The following is a 25,857-nucleotide window of genomic DNA, read 5'->3' as shown; positions in this document are numbered from 1 at the left end:
GGAAGGAGTAACAGGAATACAGAGTACTGGGCTAATGGTAAGATACTTGGTAGTGTGGATGAGCAGAGATATCTCGGTATCCATGTGCATAGATCCCTGAAAATTGGCACCCAGGTTGATAGGGTTGTTAAGAAGGCGTACAGTGTGTTAGTTTTTATTGGTAGAGGGATTGAGTTTCGGAGCCATGATGTCATGTTGCAGCCGTTCAAAGCTCTGGTGCGGCTGCACTTGGAGTATTGCGTACAGTTCTGGTCGCCACATTATAGGAAGGATGTGGAAGCATTGGAAATGGTGCAGAGGAGATTTACCAGGATGCTGCCTGGTATGGTGGGAAGGTCTTATGAGGAAAGGCTGAGGGACTTGAGGCTGTTTTCGTTAGAGAGAAGAAGGTTAAGAGGTGACTTAATAGAGGCATACAAGATGATCAGAGGATTAGATAGAGTGGACAGTGAGAGCCTTTTTCCTCGGATGGTGATGGCTAGCACGAGGGGACATAGCTTTAAATTGTGGGGTGAGAGATATAGGACAGATGTCAGAGGTCGGTTCTTAACTCAGAGAGTAGTAAGGGCGTGGAATGCCCTGCCTGCAACAGTAGTGGGCTCATCAACTTTAAGGACATTTAAATGGTCATTGGATAAACATATGGATGATATTGGAATAGTGTAGGTTAGATGGGCTTTAGATTGGTTTCACAGGTCGGCGCAACATTGAGGGCCGAAGGGCCTGTACTGCGCTGTAATGTTCTATGTTCTATGTTCTAATACATGTGGCATCATCCAAACCCCTGCCCATGTCCCAGTGTGCACCAAGTCTCATTCACCCATCAATCCTCTTTCTCACTGATATACCCTGGCTCTTGGTTAATCAATAAGCAATTCAAGGTTAAGATAATTAATACAAATGCAAGATGCAAAATATTTCAATGCTTACATTCAAAGGCATGGCTGGCTGATCCATCTTTCAACAGTTTCTGTGCTGACATAACAGCCTCAAGCAATGGAAACCATAAGGCCTGAAAGAGAGAGAAAATGAATCTATCAAAGACGTATTCCTGTTCTCACACCCTGCAACATTATAGTTTAAGGACAGGATTTCTACAATGAGTCAGTTAGTAAGTGTACTTTTCAATAAGGTGCTGCCCGGGTGCTGTTCACAGCTTATACTGAGCTGCTCTTTGTCAGAGAAACAGTAACAACATAGGAATTAGCCCCGGTGCTTCCGACCAAGAGTGGGAAAGTAATTCTGCTTTGATTCCTCCTCCCAAATACTGTCCAGCAATTCCTGGTGGAGAGCGGAAGTGTGAGCCTAGTTGTGATGCCCTCAATGAAGTAGCATCGTGACACTCATTGGCTAGACTGGCAAATGAAGAACAGTGCCGTATCGCAGCAATCGATATTCTTTGTGCTCAGCAGTCTGATGTGAATCTACGACCCCAGGACAGAAGGCAAGAATTAGGGAGGAAAATAAAACTGAAGTGTGTATATTGCAATTACCTCACTAAAACACTTTTACAGGACAATAAAATTACTTCAACAGATTTATAAAATCATTATTGAAAAATAATGTGCTAACTTTATCACTCTTTCTTAGACAATAAATTAACTGGTGCTTAAGCTTTGAGTTTTTTTTCAAATTAAATATTATCTGCCAGCAGTCAGAATTAAATTGTACACTTAAGCGCTACTCATTGCAGAAGGAACAGATCAGAGAGTGAGCTGGTAAGGTACTGCTGCATGTGCTTGGGAATCCAGAGAGAAGGAATCCCAGAAAGGGGAGATTGAAACCCGGTTAAAGCCATCCGAAAGGGGGTTACTTTGGACAGAATTCCAAAGAAAAACCTTCAAAGGAGCAGACTGGAAACCCTCATGAGAAAGATGAAGTTTCAGTGAGATTGGTTGACTCACAGTGGGAATAATGTCTGGGTGATTTGTTGAGAAAGCCATGGAATCTGCTTTGGTTACATCTGTCACCCATTCTGTAGTGTGGTGGGGGTCGGTTAGCTCAGTTGACTGGTTCATGATGCGGAGTGAAGCCAACAGCGTGGGTTCAATTCCCGTACCGGCTGAGGTAAGTTATCCATGAAGTGCCTTGAGAAGTGCCTTCTCAACCTCGTCCCTTACCTGAGGTATGGTGACCCTCAGGTTAAATCACTACCCGTCAGCTCTCCCCTTCAAAAGGGAAGCAGCCTAGGGTCCTCTAGGGCTATGGCAACTTTCATTTTTTTTGTCTGCTAATTCACATGTACCTCATAATTACTCAATGTTAAAGTATAAGGTACATCTTTAAAATTGTTTTATCTTTCCGAACTTGTATAGCAAAAGCTTGTTTGAAACACGTGGAATATTTTGGCTTTATTCCAAAAGCTGATGGTTTGAATGTAAACCTTTATCGACTGTAAACAAAATGTTATTGATGTCCAACCGGATCTACCCCACCCCCCCCATGTCCCAGAGTCTGGCCAAGGATCTTAACAATGTGCACTGATCTGAAGGAAACTGGGCGGCACAGTGGTTAGCACTGCTGCCTCACAGCGGCACGGTGGCACAGTGGTTCACACTGCTGCCTCACAGCGGCACGGTGGCACAGTGGTTCGCACTGCTGCCTCACAGCGCCAGGGACCAGAGTTCAGTTTCAGCCTCGGGTCGCTGTCTGTGTGGAGTTTGCACATTCTCCCCATGTCTGCGTGGGTTTCCTCCGGGTGCTCCGGTTTCCTCCTACAGTCCAAAGATGTTAAGGTTAGGTGGGTTGGCCATGCTAAACTGTCCCTTAGTGTCCAAAGATATGCAGGTTAGGTGGGTTGACCATGGTAACTACGTGGGGGTTACAGGAATAAGGCAAGGGGGTGAGTCTGGGTAAGATGCTCTTTCAGAAAGTCAGTGCAGATGCAATGGGCTGAATGGCCTCCTTCTGCACTCTAGGGATACTATGATTTCCTTGTGCCAACCTGTCCCCAAGGATCCTACAGGAGGCTGGGGAAAGAATCAGATGGAAACATAGGGGAAGAATTATGAATAGGTTGTTGTGACATCATGCCTCGAAGACGAGAGATGCAAGATCAAAGATACATTCGATACAGTGCGTTCTAACTCAGTGAAAAGGAAGCATTGCCAGCTGTACCATCAGACTAGAATTCCATAAAAATTACGACACAAACACAGGGCAGAAAGGTGGTGGTCGATGGAAAATTTTCGGATTGGAGGCAGGTTGCTAGCGGAGTGCCACAGGGATCAGTGCTTGGTCCTCTGCTCTGTGTGATTTTTATTAATGACTTAGAGGAGGGGGCTGAAGGGTGGATCAGTAAATTTGCTGATGACACCAAGATTGGTGGAGTAGTGGATGAGGTGGAGGGCTGTTGTAGGCTGCAAAGAGACACAGATAGGATGCAAAGCTGGGCTGAAAAATGGCAAATGAAGTTTAACCCTGATAAATGTGAGGTGATTCATTTTGGTAGGACTAATTTAAATGTGGATTACAGGGTCAAAGGTAGGCTTCTGAAGACTGTGGAGGAACAGAGAGATCTTGGGGTCCATATCCACAGATCTCTAAAGGTTGCCACTCAAGTGGATACAGCTGTGAAGAAGGCCTATAGTGTGTTAGCTTTTATTAACAGGGGGTTGGAGTTTAAGAGCCGTGGGGTTATGCTGCAACTGTACAGGAACTTAGTGAGACCACATTTGGAATATTGTGTGCAGTTCTGGTCACCTCACTATAAGAAGGATGTGGAAGCGCTGGAAAGAGTGCAGAGGAGATTTACCAGGATGCTGCCTGGTTTGGAGGGTAGGTCTTATGAGGAAAGGTTGAGGGAGCTAGGGCTGTTCTCTCTGGAGTGGAGGAGGCTGAGGGGAGACTTAATAGAGGTTTATAAAACGATGAAGGGGATAGATAGAGTGAACGTTCAAAGACTATTTCCTCGGGTGGATGGAGCTATTACAAGGGGGCATAACTATAGGGTTCGTGGTGGGAGATATAGGAAGGATATCAGAGGTAGGTTCTTTACGCAGAGAGTGGTTGGGGTGTGGAATGGACTGCCTGCAGTGATAGTGGAGTCAGACACTTTAGGAACATTTAAGCGGTTATTGGATAGGCACATGGAGCACACCAGGATGATAGGGAGTGGGATAGCTTGATCTTGGTTTCAGAAAAAGCTCGGCACAACATCGTGGGCCGAAGGGCCTGTTCTGTGCTGTACTGTTCTATGTTCTATGTAAAGGCCAACTGGTCTGTGTTGATGCTCACACTCCACCTGAACATGAGTTCTAATCCAATATGCCTATCCTCTTCCCAAATCCCTTAATCCTGCTTTCCTTCACTCCAATTCATTTTTGCCAGGAGCTCCACTTCAAGCATTAACATTGGAAGTAAGCCACACAGCTTCACCTTCCTCAGATATAAAAACTATTCTCCACTTACAGTTGACTTTATATCTAAGTTTTGGACACCTTAGTCACTGAAATCCACCTCGTCTAATCCCTCCAGAAATTTAAACCCTTCAATCAAAGCATTTGATAATCTCCTCTGCGCTAGACAAACAGCCCCAATTTTCCCTTCTTACCTCTCTTCCCCACCAGCACTTCTACAGTCACATTGCACAGTGCAGTTATAGTTACTGACAGATGGATAGTTCAGAGCTGGCTATAGTTTGAGGAGATCGGATAGGGCAATGAGGGAATCCAAAAGGGAGGAGAAAAGAGAATGGAAGAAAAGTTCCATTAAAGTCTGAAAATTGCACTCGAGAAAGGCCTCATCTCAGCACTCACCTCTCGCTGCTGTTGGTTGAGACTGTGAGAGTTGCGTTGACACAATGCAATGGTCTCTTCTACCGTGGACTCTGCAGCTTGCATTGTTTCTTCATTTTCCTCTCCTGCACAGAACCACATGATGGTGTGTGAATACAATGCAGCATCTTAGTCTAGCTCTGCTCATCACAAAGCCCAGCAATAACCAATAGGAAGCTCAACAGGACCTATACACCATTGTTGCATTCCGAGGGCTTGTGGCAGCTGCAAGGAGGGGGTTAGTGGGCAGAAGTGTTAGGCCCATAGAGTGCCAGTCCAAGCTGGCAGTGACAGGCAGCATTTTCCCCCAAGCCTAGAGGAACATCTCATCTGCAGAGACCCAAAGGTAGTCCAAGAGGAAGATTATCAGGGCCTCTGCGACAGTAGTAATGGGGTGTTAAGTCTTTTGACATGATGTGGAAGCACTGTAATCCCGTTTCTCCCAACTGGGAGGCTGACAACTCCACCCATGCTATTTTTCAGAGGTGTACTCTTTGGATTCAACAAACATGTATACCAGGCTCTTCCCTGTTGCTATAACAATGCTGTCAACTTCACTCTTTATTGACAAATACAAAAGATGTGAGTGAAAAGTTACAGCTTGTCATTTGTACGTTTAATTTTGGTAAAGATATCTGTTGAGTATGACAGGGATGTCCAATACATGACTCTCAGGCTGTGAGATCATGGCAACTCAATCCTTAAAGCTATATAACTGAGGCAACCTTTGGGCTGTGACCAAAATCAAAACACATGTATGAAAGTTAGTGGCATTTTCTTTTAACCGTGCTTAGATTCTTTCATGGGATGTAGGTGTCGCTGGCCGGTCAGCATTTATTGCCCATCTCTAATTGGCTTTGGCTGAGGGCCATTTCAGAGAGCAGTTAAGAGTCAACCACATTGCTGTAGCTCTGGAGTCACACGTAGGCCAGACTGGGTAACGACGGCAGGTTTCCTTCCCTGAAGGGTATTAGTGAACAAGATGGGTGTTTTACGACAATCAGCATGGTCATCATTAGACTTTTAATTCCAGCTTTTTATTGAATTCAAATTGCACCATCTGCCGTGGTGGGATTTAAACTCTCAGAATCACAGAATGCTACAGTGCAGAAGAGGCCTGTCGGCCCATCGAGTCTGGATCGACACATGAAAGGCCCTGACCGGCCCACCTCATCCCACTTGCCAGCACTTGGCCCACAGCCCTGAATGTTATGATGTGCCAATTACTCATCCAGGTACTTTTTAAAGAATGTGAGGCATCCCGCCTCCACCACCCTCCCAGGCAGCGCATTCCAGACCCTCACCACCCTCTGGGTAAAAACGTTTTTCCCTCAAATCCCCACTAAACCTCCCACCCCTCACTTTTAATTTGTGATTCTCGTAACTGACCCTTCAACTAAGGAGAACAGCTGCTCCCTATCCACTCAGTCCATGCCCCTCATAATCTTAAACACCTCAATCAGGTCACCCCCTCAGTCTTCTCTGCTCCAGAGAAAACAACCCAAGCCTATCCAACCTCTCTTTATAACTTAAATGTTCCATCCCAGGCAGCATCCTGGTGAATCTCCTCTGCAACCTCTCTAGTGCGTTCACATCCTTCCCTATAATGTGGATTGGGTCCCCAGGGTATTACCCTGGGTCTCTGGATTCCACTCAACAGAACAGGATGGGAGAAACAGCTTGGCTTAGGGACTTTGCATTCGCTAAATAAATAAATCTGGATTACGATCCCAGCGACAATACCACTACGCCCTCACCTCCCCTTAAGTGTAGGAAGCAAGCCCGAGAGGACATTGACTCTTCGTCTTGACTACTCTGTGGTTATTTCTCAGTTAACCCTAACATATGATCAAAATACAGAGTGTAGTAACCATTCCTTTTTATTCTGTATATTGAAGAAACCTGCATTTTGCAATGTATTGTAATTATATTTAAATGTTTTTAATTGTGCAATCCTTTTATAATTTGATATTTCATTTTTATTTTAAGATTGTCTACAACTATGTTATGAATTATGATTACTTGTTTTATTGGTATCATCATCCCAATTAAGCACTTGCTGCCATTGATGATTTTTCAATAAATCAATTATCGAGCTATAAATTCTTTCAAGATTCAACAAATTAACATTCATTGTTGGTTTGTGATAAAGAATAAAAGACACTTTTCCCTTTCTCTGTGGTCTTCAATCTGTTTTACTCCAACAAAGCCAATGCCTCCATGCTGATTCAACCGACCCTCTGAAATGGATCCATGTTGGCCATGACAACAGCTATTCACAAGACATCTACTGCCTCAAATATAATGGCAGATACTGCATCCATGACCTTACAACACACTAATGATCCGCACCAAGATAGTCTTCAGTGGAGTGGGAGGAATGATGCTGGGATCTCATAGAGATCTATCAAATTCCAACAGGACTAGACAGGATAGATGCAGGAAAGATGTTCCCGATGTTATGGGCGACCAAAATCAGGGGCCACAGTCTAAGTGTGTGGGGTGACCATTTAGGATTGAGATGAAGAGAAGATTCTTCACCCAGAGAGTGGTCAGCCTGTGGAATTCGCTACCACAGAAAGCAGTTGAGGTCAAAACATTGTATGTTTTCAAGAATTTTAAATTAAAATTCAAGGTTTTAGATATAACTCTTGGGGTGAAAGGGGTCAAAGGGCATGGGGGAGAGGGATGCAGTGGGATCAGGGAATTGAGTTGGATGATCAGCCATGATCATAATGAATGGTGGAGCAGGCTTGAAGGGCTGAATGGTCTCCTCTTGCTCCTATTTTCCATATTTCTATGGTCCAGAAGGGGGATGATAGAGCAAGGATGCATGGAAATGGGAACTTTACTCAAAGTGCTCCCACTTCTCACCCATTTTAGAGACACCTTACCCTTCCAGGGAGAATACCGAAACTGATTGCCTTCGGCCCATTCATCAGTTTGCACAATATGCAGTGGCTAATGATTGGATCAGAGTATCCATTATCCTGCAGGTTGGTTTCGATGCACCCTGTCTACCTCAGATGCCAGCTACGTAGGCCACATATCCCAATATCATGTTCTTTTGTCTGTTCACAACAGGTAAAGTATAGACCATACCTAACCAGCCAGTGCTAGCAAAACTCAAAACCCAATGTCCAATGTTAGATGTGATTCCGCAATTGGACAGCACTTTCTAAGCACAATCAGGATTGTTTAGAATCTGAAAACTAATTTCAGATTATCAGTCAGGCTCACATTATGGCTCACTTGCGCATGCTATAAGCTACATAAATTGACATACTGGCCCTGTCCTTTGCAGGCAGAAGGAACATGCTTTTAACTAAACCAAAACATAGGGACAGCCATTTCCTCGTTCATTCCCCATGGCAATGCTGTGACCAGAGCCGACCTGCCTGGTTTGAGTTTGAAAAAGCTTGACAGTTATGCAACCAGTTTATGCAAAAGGTTGTTGCACAAAGTTAAATCTCACAGGATCCAGGGTGAGGTATCTGAATGGATACAAAATTGGCTTCTTGACAGAAGCCAGAGGGTGGTTGTAGAGAGTTGTTTTTCAAACTGGAGGCCTGTGACCAGCGGTGTGCCTCAGGGATCAGTGCTGGGCCCACTGTTATTGTCATTTATATTAATGATTTGGATGAGAACATAGGGGGCACGGTTAGTAAGTTTGCAGATGACACCAAGATTGGTGGCATAGTGGACAGTGAAGAAAGTTATCTCCACTGCAATGGAATCTTGACCAATTGGGCCAGTGGGCTGACGAATGGCAGATGGAGTTTAATTTAGATAAATGCGAGGTGATGCATTTTGGTAGATTGAACCAGGGCAGAACTTACTCAGTTAATGGTAGGGTGTTGGGGAGAGTTACAGAACAACGAGGTCTAGGGGTACATGTCCATAGCTCCTTGAAAGTGGAGTCACAGGTGGACAGAGTGGTGAAGAAGGCATTCGGCATGCTTGGCTTCATCGGACAGAACATTGAATACAGGAGGTGGGATGTCTTGTTAAAGACATTGGTAAGGCCACATTTGGAATACTGTGTGCAATTCTGGTCACCCTATTATAGAAAGGATATTATTAAACTAGAGAGTGCTGAAAAGATTTACTAGGATGCGACCGGGACTTGATGGATTGAGTTATAAGGAGAGGCTCAATAGACTGGGACTTTTTTCTCTGGAGCATAGGAGGTTGAGGGGTGACCTTATAGAGGTCTATAATAATAATGAGGGCCATAGACAAGGTAGATAGTCAATATCTTTTCCCATAGGTAGGGGAGTCTAAAACTAGAGGGCATAGGTTTAAGGTGAGAGGGGAGAGATACAAAAGTGTCCAGAGGGGCAATTTTTTCACACAGAGGGTGGTGAGTGTCTGGAACAAGCTGCCAGAGGTAGTAGTAGAGGCGGGTACAATTTTATCTTTTAAAAAGCATTTAGATAGTTACATGGGTACGATGGGTATAGAGGGATATGGGCCAAATGCAGGCAATTGGGATTAGCTTAGGGGTTTTAAAAAAAAAGGCGGCATGGACAATTTGGGCCGAAGGGCCTGTTTCCATGCTGTAAACCTCTATGACTCTAACTGTTCATTGGTACATTCTCCATGGCAATGTTTCTACCAATCAAAGAACAATACAGTACAGCTCCCTGGTCCAAACTAGACCATTCTTTTGTATCCCTCTTTCCCACTCCGTTCATGTCAGAGTCCACTTGCTAACCAATCAGCATTCTCTTCTCAAGCAGTATAAATTGTTGTTCCCTTTACAATTGGTATTCTTGCGAACTGCCCAATGAGTGCAAATCGGAAGACAGCATGCCTCTTTCAGCAATTTAATATTCAGTTTTCTTTTGATTGATCTGAGTTCAGATGCGTGAAAGATCAGTGTAGGAGATGCAGTTTGTAACAGTACACTAATAAACAACGTCTATGGGCATGAGTGGAAAACGTCACGAGAAGGTGGCTGGTTTTGAAAACATTACAAATAAATTAATCAATTTCAGAGAACAAGAGGAAAGGCTGACTCACACTCCATCATTCAGTCTTCCATTGCACACCTCAAGTGACAAAAATATTTACACAAAACTGTTGCCAAAACTATACTTGTTTTATTTAAACTACATCAAATTTGTTACTTATTCGAGGTGCAGTCTGAAGGCTTGCCAGTTCCATAACCATAGCTCATCCTCAGGCAGTGTAGATCCAATTACACTGGCCATAGCAAGAGCAAACAATATCCAATCATCTGACTCATATCTATACGGCTCAGAGCAAATTGGAAATTGACTGATTCTCATCCAATTACACTGTCAATACCTGCACGGCTCTGATATTGAACCCACAGTTAGACAGCATAGGTGCTCCTAAATTGTACAAGTTGCAACACAAGGTGTTTTTACTTAACGCTATACCTCAAGCAAGTAAACAGCACACTGCTGCCCCTACTCCCCTTATTGGGAGTTTTAGAACAGATTTTTCAACCATTCCCACTGGTGGGATTGTCCGATCCCACTAATGGCGAGCCCCAGTGACGGAGAGCGAGAACCACGGAAAGTCCTGTGGACCAGAGGATTCTGCCTGCAGTCAATAGTGGCCATCTCCACTGCAGCAGAACATGCCATGGGGCTGGGGTGGAAAATCCCGCCTGTACCCCAAACTGCTGGGCTCAGGTTTTTTTCCTTCTCAAATGATAAAGCTTTATATTGTGCAAATGATGTCATCTTGAATATACTTATTCAGAAATCGCATTGATGGATTTATCTGCAGATGTACAAGTCCACAATTCTGTTCAATGTTGGTAAATTTTGACCCAAACAAGACAGGCTCCCCATATTTCACATAACTGAACTGTGCCATGACTACAGAAGCAATGATGTATATTCTGGTAATGACATTCACACCTGGAACAGTATGAAGCACAGCTAATGGGGAAAGAAGCATACACTGCAGTCAGCTGCAACGCTACAGTATAAAAGTGTCTGTTCACTCCAAAGTCGGGCATCACCTATCCAGCCAGAGCCAATAGCTTCTTTTGCTGCTCCCACATTACTACCTCTGGGCTTCCCCAAAGATCTATCTTTGATGATATCAAGACACAGTATCAGGTTCCAACGGCACATTGACAATACTTAGATCAACCTCACTACCATTTCTTTCAACTCTCTGAACTGTCAGACTATCTCTCCGACATCCAGCCTTGGATGAGCCAAAACTTACTCTGACGAAACATTGGTAAGACTGAATTGGGAAGACCAATGCCTTCAGCCACCAGCAGATACAACATTCCCAAGGCACTGATTTCGCTCCACTTTCTGGCCACTGAGACTGAAGCCGTCTGGGTGTTCAATTTGAACCACTTACCCCAAAACCAAGACCACTGGTGCTATATAATCAGGAAATCCAGCACTGACTTGTTAAAGGTAAATTGTGTTTAACTAACTTGATTGAGTTTTTTTGATGAAGAAATGGTTGATGAGGGTGATATGACTGATATGGTCAACATGGATTTCAAAAGTATTGCATAATAAGATTGCCAACAAAGGTAAAAGGTTCATGGAACAAAAGGGATATTGACAGCAGGCATACAGGATTGGCTAAGAGACAGGAAACAGAGTTGTGGTGAAGAATTGTTTTTCAGACTAAAGGAAGCTACTCGGTGATGTTCCCCAGGTGTCGTCGGAACTAGGACCCTGGCTTTTCTTGACATATGTTAATTTTTCAGACCTGAGTTTATAAGACACAATTTTTAAAATTACAGATCACATATAACTTGGAAATATTGTGAACTGCCAGGAGGATAGGGCTAAACTTCGGAAGGACAGAGCTATGCTGGGGGAATTGACACGTGACAACTGAAATTTAATGCAGTGAAGTGCGAAATGACATGCTTTGGCAAGAACACAGAGATGTAATGTCAAATAAAGAGTTCAATTTCAGGAGAAACCTGGGGGTAATTGTGCTCAGCTCACTGAAGGTAGAAGGGCAGGTTGAGAAAGTGAGTAAAAAGGCAAACAGAGCTTTATAAATAGTGGTGCAGAATAGAAAAGGTTATAATGAACCTTCATAAATCACTAGTTCAGCTTCAACTGAAATATTGTGTCCTGGCCAGGACTGCAAAACTCTGACTTTAAAAACGTAGCAGATCTGGAGAAAAATTGAAGCAGATCTCCCACTCACCTGACGAAGGAGCAGCGCTCCGAAAGCTAGTGGCGTTTGCTACCAAATAAACCTGTTGGACTTTAACCTGGTGTTGTGAGACTTCTTATTGTGTTTACCCCAGTCCAACGCCGGCATCTCCACATTATGACCAACATTGGGTGGCCATACCTTCAGCAGTCTAGGCCTTAAACTTTGGGAGTCCCTCCTTAAATCTCCCTGCCCCCCCCCCACACCGCTTCCTCCTCCTTGAATACACGGCTTGAAAACCTATTTCCTTGACCAAGCATTTAGTAATCTGTCTTAAAATCTTCTTTTTTTGGCTCCATGTCATTTTTTTGTGTGATAATGCACTTGTGAAGCACCTCGGGACTGTTGAAAGTGCTGTATAAATGTAAGTTGTCGTTGTTGAATCAATTGTTAGATTTACTTCAGGATAAATTTGGAGATCTAAAGAGAATGGTATTTGGTCTGGAGCCCAACCGTCCTTGTCCTGTGACCAATTAAGTTTTGTGGGGGCAAAATAGCGGATGCCCAGCCTATGCCAAATAGGCCTCATGTATCTTAATGAGAGCAACTAACCTAAACAGCAAATAAATTAACAAATCGAGACATTCTGGCTTCTAGCTTGCCAGATGGCTCAGTGAGTAATATTGTCTGGGGTACAGGATGGAGAAAGTTTGTCGAGCTGCATTATATTTTTGTATAATTCTACGCAGTGTCTATTATACACCTCAGTTGAATTGGTTTCTGTCTTGATTCACTTACCTATCAAGGTTCTCCATGTATTTTTTCATTTCTACAATTCTTCCAAGCTCAAGTCTATGAACAACCCATGAATGATGATTCAGTGTGTGCACTTTAGTACGAAGGTACCAGATGCGGGCTGGCGATTGCTTCTTGGTGCTGCACTGATGCTTGTGTTTAAAAGATGCAGCTTTATCACGACAGACTTCATCAAGGCACGGGGCACTTTAGTTCATCATTAAGACCAGCTGTACCATTGCCTTCTATCAAGAGTTTTTAATTTTCCCCCGCAGATACTTTGTATGATCATAAGTATTATTACAATAGTTCACACACAACAGAATTATCCAGCATAACCACAGTCTTTCAGATCCCCATGATAGGGTTGCGAAGTTGAGTTTGTGAAGGTGGAATTTGATGTTGATAAAGATGTAAAAAATTGTAAAAGCGCTAGAGGGAAAATAAAACATTGCGGTGTCCCTTTAAAAGCTGGTGTTTTGTTTTAGTGCTTGGAGGGTTAAAATGTAAAGTACATCCAGAGTCCCAGGCTGAAATATTTGTGTCAAAAAGTCAAGCAGCAGTCTTGGCAAAGACCACCTTTTTTTTAATTTAGCCCAATGGATTTAAAGCAGGCACTCAGCTACCAAGAACCTATTAAATTTGAATTTGATGGTGTTCACAGCATCAGACCAATCCTATTGTAGGAAAATTGATAGGTCATCACAGGTATAAAAGAGGGTGCAGGGGAGAGTGCAGGAGAGCAACAGAAAAACTGCCACCTCTCAAGCCTCTAGAGGGAGAGAGCAGCTCTCAATTCTGCCAGTTTCAGATATCACTCAAGAGAATGCACTAACTAGCGAAAGGTACCAAATCAGTAAGAACTTACAGACAGAGGAATCAACAGAGGAACTCCAAAAGATTCCAAAAGCTACAAACCTGGTTGTATTTTTGAGAGTGACTGAATTCTATTATTATATTATTTTTTGGTTAATGAATGGGTATTGTATTTATTTGAACAGCATTCCAGTAGAATTTTATTTCATTTAGTATGTTACTTGTTTAGTTAAAGTGCCAGGTTTGTTAAATAAATAAATTGTTAAGTGTTCATGTTAAAGTGAGTGTGGGGTATTTCTGTTGGTCACCCACTAAGTGCTACTGAAGGACAGTTCACACCTTCCCATCTTTAACAGATTACGAGGCGAGGCATGCCTCTTTGGGGGATTCACCGTTACTTCTCAAAAGAGGGTCAACCTCTGCACCATAACAATAGCAATCTTAATTTCCCTTAACTTTTAAACACTGGTGTGATCTGTGAATATCTGAATGGATAAGAAAATACTCGAGTAAAAAATAAATTTCTTTCATGCCTCAGGATAATGAACAGATATAACTGTTCACTGAACACCGTACATGGAAATGAGTAGAATCAATGACACCAGCATCTGTGCATGACGGGACTGTAGTTATCTTAAAGCATAAGCATATTAACCTAAACCCGTCGGACCCAGGAAGTGTGACATGTGTGGTTAGCTTTAACTTGACCAGAAACCAAATTTGCAAGTTATACACAGCCCTTACAAATCATATAGATTCAGCAGTTGATAGCAAACATCAAAATTATAATCACAAAAAGGTAGAAGATAAGAGCAGGAGGCGGCCATTCGGCCCTTCGAGCCTGCACCGCCATTCATCACCATCATGGTTGATCATCCAACTCAATAGCCTAATCCAGCTTTCTCCCCATAACCTTTGATCCCGTTGTGCCCAAGTGCTATATCCAGCCGCCTCTTGAATACATTCAATGTTTTGGCATTAACTACTTCCTGTGATAATTCTTCAGCCACTCTTTGGGTGAAGAAATGTCCCCTCACCTCTGTTAATCAGCTTAAGCTGGAAATATTCAGCAATTTAAAAACTGCCAATTAAAAAAGTACAAGTGGTTAAAAAGTTGAAGTCTCACTTACTTGCACGATCAGTAAACAAAGACAGCTTGTGCCTCAAAATCTAAAAAAATAGAAAATGTATGATTAGCCTCAAGCTCTGATTATAGTGCCATACTGCAGCTGCACAACCGATCATTAACATCTAAGTTTTGAGTAAAGGAAAAACTCCCAACTTGATTAGACATGTCCCTGAAAATAATTCCTTTGTTTGCCCAAATAAAACTGGCCCTGAAAGGTCAACATTTGCACCAATTCTAATCAAAGAGTGAACCTTGTTGCCTTTCCAAGCGAACTGTATCTCTGTGAAAAGTAGATGACTGGAATGGTGGGACATTTAGAAATTAGTGCAACATCTGTCCCCTACAAACCAAAGAGTTACAATCAAAAATGATTCATCCTACTGCTTTTCAGTTTGTGATCTTAAATCCAGCCTTTAGTCTGGATAATTTTTTCTCAACAACTTGCATTTTCATAGCAATTTGAAGGTAGAAAAACATCCTTAAGGCATTATAAGAAATTTACTATAGATGTGAAAAGGAATTTTTAAAAAAGGACTCCAAAATTTGGAAGTAAAGGTGGGTTTTAATGAGAGTTCAGGGGTGGAAAGTTCATAGGATGGGACCAAAACAGCAGAAGCCATAATCACCAATGGGGCAATAATAGGAGCAGAGACACTCAAGAAGCCAGAGTTAGAAGATGAGAGACAGAACATAAGAAATAGGAGCAGGAGTAGGCCATCTGGCCCTTCGAGCCTGCCCCGCCATTCAACAAGATCATGGCTGATCTGAAGCGAATCAGTTCCACTTACCCGCCTGCTCCCCATATCCCCTAATTCCCTTATCGATCAGAAAACTATCAACCCGTGATTTAAACATATTCAACGAGGAAGCCTCCACCACTTCAATGGGCAGAGAATTCCAGAAATTCACTACCCTCTGAGAGAAGTTGTTCCCCCTCAACTCTGTTCTGAACCGGCCCCCCCTTATTTTGAGGCTGTGCCCTCTAGTTCTGGTTTCCCTTCTAAGTGGAAAGAATCTCTCCACCTCTACCCTATCCAGCCCCTTCATTATCTTATATGTCTCTATAAGATCACCCCTCATCCTTCTAAACTCCAACGAGTACAGACCCAATCTGTTTAATCTCTCCTCATAAGCTACACCCCTCATCTCCGGTATCAACCTGGTGAATCTTCTCTGCACTCCCTCCAAGGCCAATATATCCTTTCGCAAATAAGGGGACCAAAACTGCACACAGTATTCCAGTTGCGGCCTCACCAGTGCCTTGTACAGTTGCAGCAAGAAGAGGTGGATTGTTTAGAAGGTTACTAGGCTAAGGAGGGAAAAGGCCAGAAATTAATTCAACTCAAATGAGAAGGACCTTAAATGGGAGACTTTTAGGACTATGAGTTAATGTAGGTTGACAAAAACAAGGAGGTAGGTAAACGGATAGGTTACCAGAAACAGAGCTATGGAGGAATGGAGAGTGACAAGCCAGCAGAACACTGAACTTGGCTTTGAAGAGGACAACTGGGTTAGATGATGGTAGCCATGATGTGGAGATGCCGGCGTTGGACTGGGGTAAGCACAGTAAGAAGTCTCACAACACCAGGTTAAAGTCCAACGAGTTTATTTGGCACTAGCTTTCGGAGTCTCAGGCTCCTTCATCAAGTGAGTGAGGACTTGTGTTCACAAACAGGGCATATACAGACACAAACTCGATTTACAAAATAATGGTTGGAATGCGAGTCTTTACAGGTAATCAAGTCTTAAAGAAACAGACAATGTGAGTGGAGAGAGGGCCAAGCACAGGTTAAAGAGGTGTGTGTTGTCTCCAGCCAGGACAGTTAGTGAGATTTTGCAAGCCCAGGCAAGTCATGGGGGTCACAGATAGTGGGACATGAACCCGAGATCCTGTTGGGTTCTGCGTTGTCGTGTGTCATGAAGGCTGCCTTGGAAAACGCTCCAAGCATTCTCCAAAGCGGCCTTCACGACACACGACAGCGCAGAATCGCTGAGCAGAGACTGATAGCCACGTTCCGCACGAGGATGGCCTCAACCGGGATCTTGGGTTCATGTCACACTATCTGTAACCCCCACGACTTGCCTGGACTTGCAAAATCTCACTAACTGTCCTGGCTGGAGACAATACACATCTCTTTAACCTGTCCTTAACCCTCTCTCCACTCATATTGTCTGTATCTTTAAGACTTGATTACCTGTAAAGACTCGCATTCCAACCATTATTTTGTAAATTGAGTTTGTGTCTGTATATGCCCTGTTTGTGAACAGAACTCCTCACTCACCTGATGAAGGGGCCTGAGACTCCGAAAGCTAGTGCCAAATAAACCTGTTGGACTTTAACCTGGTGTTGTGAGACTTCTTACTTAGATGATGGTATCAGGGCTGAGGTAGGAGGAGTACACAAAGCTACACAGGTAGAGGTCTCTGCAAGAGAGGATATAGCGTTTCAAACAACCTGGCACAACAGTAGTGGGGCAATTGAATCAATGGTTAGCTTACAGAGTTTGCAGCTGGACCGAAGACAATGGCTTCAGTCTCCCCAGTTTTTACCTGGAAGACACCACCTGTCCATGAAGACCCTTGCGGATTATTAATCAATGAATCCAATGAATTAAAAACTGGTGATTACCACTCACCTGGTTTACCAGTCACGTAATGAAAGCAAAAATATTCAACAAACTCAGTGAGGAGGTGGAGAGAGATTGGGCAGTGGATAGCCAAGGAAGAGGACTGGCTACATGGAAAACGTGAAAGGAAGTGGGAGGGGCATATCAGGAATAACCGATTGGATGATTTTAGTCTTAAAGACAAATAATAACTTGTACTTGTTAGAAGTGACAGAGGGAGAGGCAGAGAGAAATGTTGCAGGAGGCAGAAGCTGTGGGTTATCCATGTTCTGTTGGACAATCCTCTGGTAGTTCTGACAGAGACTGTGAAGTCCATTAGTGCTTGATATGATCCAGCTAAATATGGCGATAGATAGTTCATAGAATCTCTACAATGCAGGAGATTGGTGGCATAGTGTACAGTGAAGGTTATCTAGGATTTCAACGGGATCTTGATCAGTTGGGCCAGTGGGCTGATGAATGGCAGATGGAGTTTAATTTAGATAAATGTGAGATGATGCATTTTGGTACATCAAATTGGGGCAGGACTTACTTAGTTAATGGACGTTAGGGAGAGTTATAGAACAAAGAGATCTAGGAGTGCAGATTCAAAGCTCCTTGAAAGTGGTATCTTCTAGGTAAATACTGGAGAGACTGAGGGCACAGGTGGAGAGGGTGGTGAAGAGGGCATTCGGCATGCTTGGTTTCATTGCTCAGAACATTGAATACAGGAGTTGGGATGGCGTGTTGAAGTTGTACAATACATTAGTAAGGCCACACTTGGAATACTGTGTACAGTTCTGGTCACCCTATTATAGAAAGGATATTATTAAACTAGAAAGAATGCAGAAAAGATTTACTAGGATGTTACCAGGACTTGGTGGTTTGAGTTACAAGAAGAGGCTGGATAGAGTCAGTCATGATGTGGAGATGGCGGTGTTGGACTGGGGTAAACAGAGTAAGAAGTCTCACAACACCAGGTTAAAGTCCAACAGGTTTATTTGGTAGCAAAAGCCATTAGCTTACGGAGTGCTGCTCCTTCAGCGCTCCGAACGCTAGTGGCTTTTGCTACCAAATAAACCTGTTGAGTCATAGGGGTCATAGAGGTTTACAGCATGGAAACAGGCCCTTTGGCCTAACTTGTCCATGCCATCCATTTTTTTAACCCTTAAGCTAGTCCCAATTGCCGTGTTTGGCCCATATCCCTCTATACCCATCTTACCCATGTAACTGTCTAAATGCTTTTTAAAGACAAAATTGTATCTGCCTCTACTACTACCTCTGGCAGCTCATTCCAAACACTCAACACCCTTTGTGTGAAAAAATTGCCCCTCTGGACACTTTTGTATCTCTTCCCTCTCACCTTAAACCTCTGCCCTCCAGTTTTAGCCCCCCCCCCCCCCCCACCTTTGGGAAAAGATGTTGACTATCTAGCTGATCTATGCCCCTTATTATTTTATAGACCTCTATAAGATCACCCCTAAGCCTTCTACGCTCCAGAGAAAAAAGTCCCAGTCCCAATTCCAGAATTTCCAGTTTGAAATGTATTGCCTCATTAAAGGTTTTTGGTGAATGTTTGCTTTGTGTATTGCTGGCTACAGCCAACTCCACTTTCAATTGTTTCACAGTTTTAAGAATAGTATGAGATTGTCAGTTATTTTTTAGTAAATTTGCTGCTCCTGGGAAATGAGGAGTTCCAATTCTCTCAGGGACCGTTGTCTCCAAGACACCCTGGCTCTATTCTCTCCCCACAGATGCTGCCAGACCCGCTGAGATTTTCCAGCATTTTCCATTTCTGTTTCCAATTCTTGTTACAAATAAATTCCTGTTGAAGAGAAATGGCTTCAGGAAGTTCCCCAATGTGAAGAGGCAAAATAAATCTGACCCAAAGCCTCTAAAATCAAACAAAATGTAAAACACTGTTTCTGGAAGGGCAAAAATAATATAAACATCCAAAAAAACTAAAGGGGGTCAAAATGACACAGTCCACTCACTTCAGTTCAAACATAACTGATCATTAAAATTAAATACTACTGACTGCTTCATCAACCCATGGATTTGAGAAAAATTCTGGAACATCCTGAAACATAAAAGTTCAGCAATGATCATACCTCAAGCAGGACAGAAAAGGCAGCTTGTACATCTCCCTTCTTCTCCAGTAAGTAAGCCGAGGCTTCACGGAGCTTATGCTTCTCTGTAATCTAAGTAATAAATGCATATCATATTCAAACTCCAGGAGCAAACACATTAAACACACAGATAAGCTCGACCGGAATCATAGCACGCTGACTAGATTTATAATTTGTTGCTGCTTTTGGGTACTCAGATTCACAGCTAAAGTACGGTGCATCCAGATTGCCTCAACACTGCTTGAAACCCAATTGCAGAAAGACATTTCTTAGGGAACAGTTTCAACATTCAGACTTTCCAAATGAGCTAAGCAGAGGTCAGCTCATGCCAAACCGGAGACAGTTCCGTATTGTCAGACACGATCAATGGCTGTAGGGGTGAAAAGTTTCCCAAGCTCATTTCACTTGGGGACCTTAAAGCCAACAGAGAAAGTAGTAACCTTGTGTTCTATCAGACAACTCTGGATTCAAAACAAGTTCTGGAAATAAACACGAACTGTGCTAATTTACTATGCCAAGACCAAAGTCCTGTCGTAAAAGTGCATTGTGCTATTTGTTTGAGTACATAGGGGGTTAAAATAACATCCAATTACAGTAATGATGCAGTACTGCATACCAGTACAGGAACAGATAAAAAAATTAATTTTCGACCTGTCTGATTCCTACCCCCAGATTGAGACCAGGGTTAAAACGATTAAATTACAAGACCACTTGTCATAGGGGATATTATTCTCCTGAGTGTAGATGATTAAGTGGTGATCTAAGCGGGTGGATAGAGAGAAACTATTTCCTCTGGTGGCGAGGGTTCACAACAAGGGGGCAGGACATTGAAATTGGAGCCAGATGGTTCAGGGATGATGGCAGGGAGCACTGCTTTACATAAAAGGGCGTGAAAATCTAGAACTCGGAGCGGCAAAAGCTGTGGACTCAACTGAAAAATTCATAACTAATATTGATAATGATTTTTGTTAGGCAAGGCTGGTAAGGGTTACAGAAACACAGCAATTAAGATACATGATCGGATTAAGTTCTGGAAAAGGCAAGAGGGACTGAATGGCCTGGTCATAAAAACATTCATAGAATCCCTACCATGCAGGAGGGGACCATTCGGCCCATTGAGCCTGCACTGACCACAATCTCAGCCAGACCCCATCCCCATAACCCCATGCATTTACCCTAGCTGGTGCCCCGAAACTAGAGTCAATTTAGCATGGCCAATCAACCTAACCCGCACATCTTTGGAGTATGGGAGGAAACCGGAGCACCCAGAGGAAACCCACGCAGACACGGGGAGAAGGTACAAACTCCACACAGACAGTGACCCAAGCTGGGAATCCCTGGCGCTGTGAATACTGTGCAACCATGCCGTCCCCTGATCCTGTTTCTATGTAACAGAAGACAAATGTGTTTTGAAATTGAGTTTGGATAACATTGACAAAATATCATAGAATTATTATCATAAAAACCCTACAGTACAGAAAGAGGCCATTCGGCCCATCGAGTCTGCACCGACCACAATCCCACCCAGGCCCTACCCCCATATCCCTACATATTTTACCCGCTAATCCCTCTAATCTACACATCCCAGGACACTAAGGGGCAATTTTAGCATGGCCAATCAACCTAACCCGCATCTTTGGACTGTGGGAGGAAACTGGAGCACCCGGAGGAAACCCATGCAGACACGAGGAGAATGTGCAAACTCCACACAGACAGTGACCCAAGCCGGGAATCGAACCCAGGTCCCTGGAGCTGTAAAGCAGCAGTGCTAACCACTGTGCTACTGTGCCGCCCATATCTAAGGAAGGATGTGCTGGCCTTGGGAAGGGTCCAGAGGAAGTTCACAAGAATGATCCCTGGAATGAAGAGTTTGTCGTATGAGGAACGGTTGAGGACACTGGGTCTGTACTACTTGGAGTTTAGAAGGATGAGGGGGATCTTATTGAAACTTACAGGATACTGCGAGACCTGGATAGAGTGGATATGGAGAGGATGTTTCCGCTAGTCGGAAAAACTAGAACCGGAGGGCACAACCTCAGGTTAAAGGGACGATCCTTTAAAACAGAGATGAGGAGGAATTTCTTCAGCCAGAGTGGTGAATCTGTGAAACTCTTTGGCGCAGAAGGCTGTGGAGGCCAGGTCATTGATTGTCTTTAAGACAGAGATAGATAGGTTCTTGATTAATAAGGGGGTCAGGGCTTATGGGGAAAAGGCAGGAGAATGGGGATGAGAAAAATATCAGCCATGATTGAATGGCGGAGCAGACTCGAGGGGCCAAATGGTCTAATTCTGCTCCTATATCTTATGAGTTATTCGTCTGGACAGAGTAGATAGGAAGACATTGTTTCTACTTGTGAAAGGATCAAAGACCAGAGGGCATGGATTTAAGATAATTGACAAAAGAAGCAATGGAGACATGAGCAAAATCTTCCTCATGTAGTAATTGGTGAGAACCTGGAACTTGCTGGGCAGGATTTTCCATCTGAGCTCGCCCCAAAATCCCACCCGAGGTCAACGGACCTTTTCATGGTTTTCCCCCTGTCTGCTATGATTCCCATGTCGGGTGGGCTGGGAAAATTCCTCCCACTGTCTTAGAGTGTGGTAGAAGCTGGTTCAATCAAGGCATTGCTTCTTGGAAGTACAGCAGAGAGGGAGAGATTCGCGAGAGGAGTGCTGCGGGTAAGCGCTTTTATTTTTTAACTTACTTTTTCGCGGGTTTTTAAAAAAAATATCTAAACCCGGAAGTGGTCGCGCAGGGAGGTCTGGGAGAGAGAGATTTTTTAAAAGTTACTCACCTCAGTGAATCGGCCTCATTGCTTCTTGGAAGTACAGCAGAGAGGGAGAGATTCGCGAGAGGAGTGCTGCGGGTAAGCGCTTTTATTTTTTAACTTACTTTTTCGCGGGTTTTTTAAAAAAAATATCTAAACCCGGAAGTGATCGCGCAGGGAGGTCTGGGAGAGAGAGATTTTTTTTCCCCCAATAAATTGGAACAGAGAGGAATCCCAATACTCTACACTTGTAGAGTATCCCACCCTCCCTCCTCCTCTAACCTAAAAAAAAAGACCCAGTGAGAGCAGGGCTTTGGAGAAAACAGGAGGAGGAAAGGTAAGTTTAAAATTTTCATTCACTTTTTTTTTCCCTGTGTGTTTAAAAGGGCAATTATGAGTGTGAGGCCAGTATGTTGTTCCCAATGTAGGATGTGGGAGGTCCTGGAGGCTCCTAGCCTCCCGGACGACCATATCTGTGCTGGGTGTGTTGAGCTGCGGTTCCTAAGGGACCATGTTAGGGAACTGGAATTGCAGCTCGAGGACCTTCGCCGGGTTAGCGATAGTGAGGAGGTCATTGACAGGAGCTATCGGCAGGTGGTCACACCGGGACCACGGGAGGAGGGTAACTGGGTAACAGTGAGGAAGGAGAAAGCTCGGTTGATGGTGAGCACCCCGGTGGATGTGCCCCTTAATAATAAGTACTCCTGTCTGAGTACTACTGGGGAGGACAGCCCACCTGGGGGAAGCAGCGGTGGCAGTGTCTCTGGAGCTGAGCCTGGCCCAGTAGTGCAAAAGGGTAAGGAAAGGAGGGTAGTGCTAATTGGGGACTCTACGGTGAGGGGGTCAGATAGGCGTTTTTGCGGACACAGACGGGACTCTCGGATGGTGGTTTGCCTCCCTGGTGCAGGGGTCCGGGATGTCTCTGGTCGAGTCCCAGAAATCCTGAAGGGGGAGGGAGAGGAGCCGAAGGTCGTGATGCATATAGGTACTGCTGACATAGGTAGGAAGAGGGAAGGGGTCATGAAAAGAGAATATAGGGAGTTAGGTAGACAGCTGAGAAAGAGGAATGCAAAGGTAGTAATCTCGGGATTGCTGCCTGTGCCGCGGGAGAGTGAGAACAGGAATCGGTGGAGAATGAATGCGTGGCTGAGGGACTGGAGCAAGGGACAAGGATTTGGGTACTTGGATCATTGGGACCTCTTTAGGGGCAGGTGTGACCTGTTTAAAAAAGACGGGTGGCACTTGAATCCCAGGGGGACCAATATCCTGGCGGGAAGGTTGGCTAAGGCTACTGGAGAGACTTTAAACTAGAAAGGTTGGGGGGAGGGAATCGAAATGAGGGGACTGAGAGCGAGGAGGTTAGCTCGCAAATAGATAAGGAATGTAGACAGGGTAAGAGGGAGGTTAGACGAGTGATGGAGAAGGGAAGTGCTCAGGCTGAAGGTCTGAGATGTGTCTATTTTAATGCCAGGAGTGTAGTGAATAAAGTGGATGAGCTTAGAGCGTGGATTGCTGCTTCGAATTGTGATGTGGTGGCAATTACGGAGACTTGGATGTCTCAGGGACAGGACTGGGTGCTTCAGGTGCCGGGTTTTAGATGTTTCAGGAAGGACAGGGAGGGAGGCAAGAGAGGGGAGGGAGTGGCACTGTTGATCAGGGATAGTGTCACGGCTGTAGAGAAGGTGGACGCCGTGGAGGGATTGACTACGGAGTCTCTGTGGGTGGAGGTTAGGAACAGGAAGGGGTCGGTAACTTTGCTGGGTGTTTTCTATAGGCCGCCCAATAGTAACAGAGATGTTGAGGAGCAGATGGGGAAACAGATCCTGGAGAGATGTAGGAATAACAGAGTTGTCGTGATGGGAGATTTTAATTTCCCAAACATAGATTGGAATATCCCTAGGGCTAGGGGTTTGGATGGAGAGGAGTTTGTTAGGTGTGTCCAGGAGAGTTTCCTGACACAGTATGTGGATAAGCCTACTAGAGGAGAGGCTGTACTTGATCTGGTGCTGGCGAATGAACCTGGACAGGTGGAGGATCTCTCGGTGGGTGAGCATCTTGGGGATAGCGATCATAATTCTATCTCCTTCACGATAGCATTAGAACATAGAACATAGAACATAGAACATTACAGCGCAGAACAGGCCCTTCGGCCCACGATGTTGCACCGACCAGTTAAAAAAAAACTGTGACCCTCCAACCTAAACCAATTTCTTTTCGTCCATGAACCTATCTACGGATCTCTTAAACGCCCCCAAACTAGGCGCATTTACTACTGATGCTGGCAGGGCATTCCAATCCCTCACCACCCTCTGGGTAAAGAACCTACCCCTGACATCGGTTCTATAACTACCCCCCCTCAATTTAAAGCCATGCCCCCTCGTGCTGGATTTCTCCATCAGAGGAAAAAGGCTATCACTATCCACCCTATCTAAACCTCTAATCATCTTATATGTTTCAATAAGATCCCCTCTTAGCCGCCGCCTTTCCAGCGAAAACAATCCCAAATCCCTCAGCCTCTCCTCATAGGATCTCCCCTCCATACCAGGCAACATCCTGGTAAACCTCCTCTGCACCCTCTCCAAAGCCTCCACATCCTTCCTGTAATGTGGGGACCAGAACTGCACACAGTACTCCAAGTGCGGCCGCACCAGAGTTGTGTACAGTTGCAACATAACGCTACGACTCCTAAATTCAATCCCCCTACCAATAAACGCCAAGACACCATATGCCTTCTTAACAACCTTATCTACTTGATTCCCAACTTTCAGGGATCTATGCACACATACACCTAGATCCCTCTGCTCCTCCACACTATTCAAAGTCCTCCCGTTAGCCCTATACTCAACACATCTGTTATTCCTACCAAAGTGAATTACCTCACACTTCTCCGCATTAAACTCCATCCGCCACCTCTCGGCCCAACTTTGCAACCTGTCTAAGTCTTCCTGCAAACTACGACACCCTTCCTCACTGTCTACCACACCACCGACTTTGGTGTCATCAGCAAATTTGCTAATCCACCCAACTATACCCTCATCCAGATCATTAATAAATATTACAAACAGCAGTGGCCCCAAAACAGATCCCTGAGGTACACCACTTGTAACCGCACTCCATGATGAATATTTACTATCAACCACCACCCTCTGTTTCCTATCCGCTAGCCAATTCCTGATCCAATTTCCTAGATCACCCCCAATCCCATACATCTGCATTTTCTGCAGAAGCCTACCATGGTGAACCTTATCAAACGCCTTACTAAAATCCATATATACCACGTCCACTGCTTTGCCCCCATCCACCTCCTTGGTCACTTTCTCAAAAAACTCAATAAGGTTAGTAAGGCACGACCTACCTGCCACAAAACCATGCTGACTATCACCTATCAATTCATTACTCTCCAAATAACTATAAATCCTATCCCTTATAATTTTTTCCAACATCTTGCCGACAACAGAAGTGAGACTCACCGGTCTATAATTCCCGGGGAAGTCTCTGTTCCCCTTCTTAAACAATGGGACAACATTCGCTAACCTCCAATCTTCTGGTACTATACCAGAGGCCAACGACGACCTGAAGATCAGAGCCAGAGGCTCTGCAATCACTTCTCTTGCCTCCCAGAGAATCCTTGGATAAATCCCATCCGGACCAGGGGATTTATCTATTTTCAGACCCTCCAGAATATCCTGCACATCCTCCTTATCAACTGTAATACTG

At 44.2% G+C, this 25,857-nt stretch overlaps 1 protein-coding gene across 6 annotated transcripts in view; it reads right to left on the bottom strand.

Annotated features, from left to right (window-relative positions):
- The window catches only part of vps8 (VPS8 subunit of CORVET complex), a 651,220-nt gene that overhangs the window by 374,812 nt on the left and 250,551 nt on the right, over nt 1-25,857 (bottom strand). For all 6 annotated transcript variants that reach the window (XM_078229111.1, XM_078229112.1, XM_078229107.1 and 3 more), the window contains 4 exons: nt 19,355-19,444; nt 14,639-14,678; nt 4,758-4,861; nt 931-1,012 (listed from right to left, as the gene is read on the bottom strand). In XM_078229111.1, coding sequence (XP_078085237.1) covers nt 931-1,012; nt 4,758-4,861; nt 14,639-14,678; nt 19,355-19,444 — 316 coding nt within the window. The remainder of the gene's footprint in view (nt 1-930; nt 1,013-4,757; nt 4,862-14,638; nt 14,679-19,354; nt 19,445-25,857) is intronic.

This window comes from Mustelus asterias, chromosome 14 (assembly GCF_964213995.1).
Source record: "Mustelus asterias chromosome 14, sMusAst1.hap1.1, whole genome shotgun sequence".
NCBI lineage: Eukaryota > Metazoa > Chordata > Chondrichthyes > Carcharhiniformes > Triakidae > Mustelus > Mustelus asterias.
Note: the sequence above shows the minus strand (reverse complement) of the source record. Positions and strands in the feature narration are given on the sequence as shown.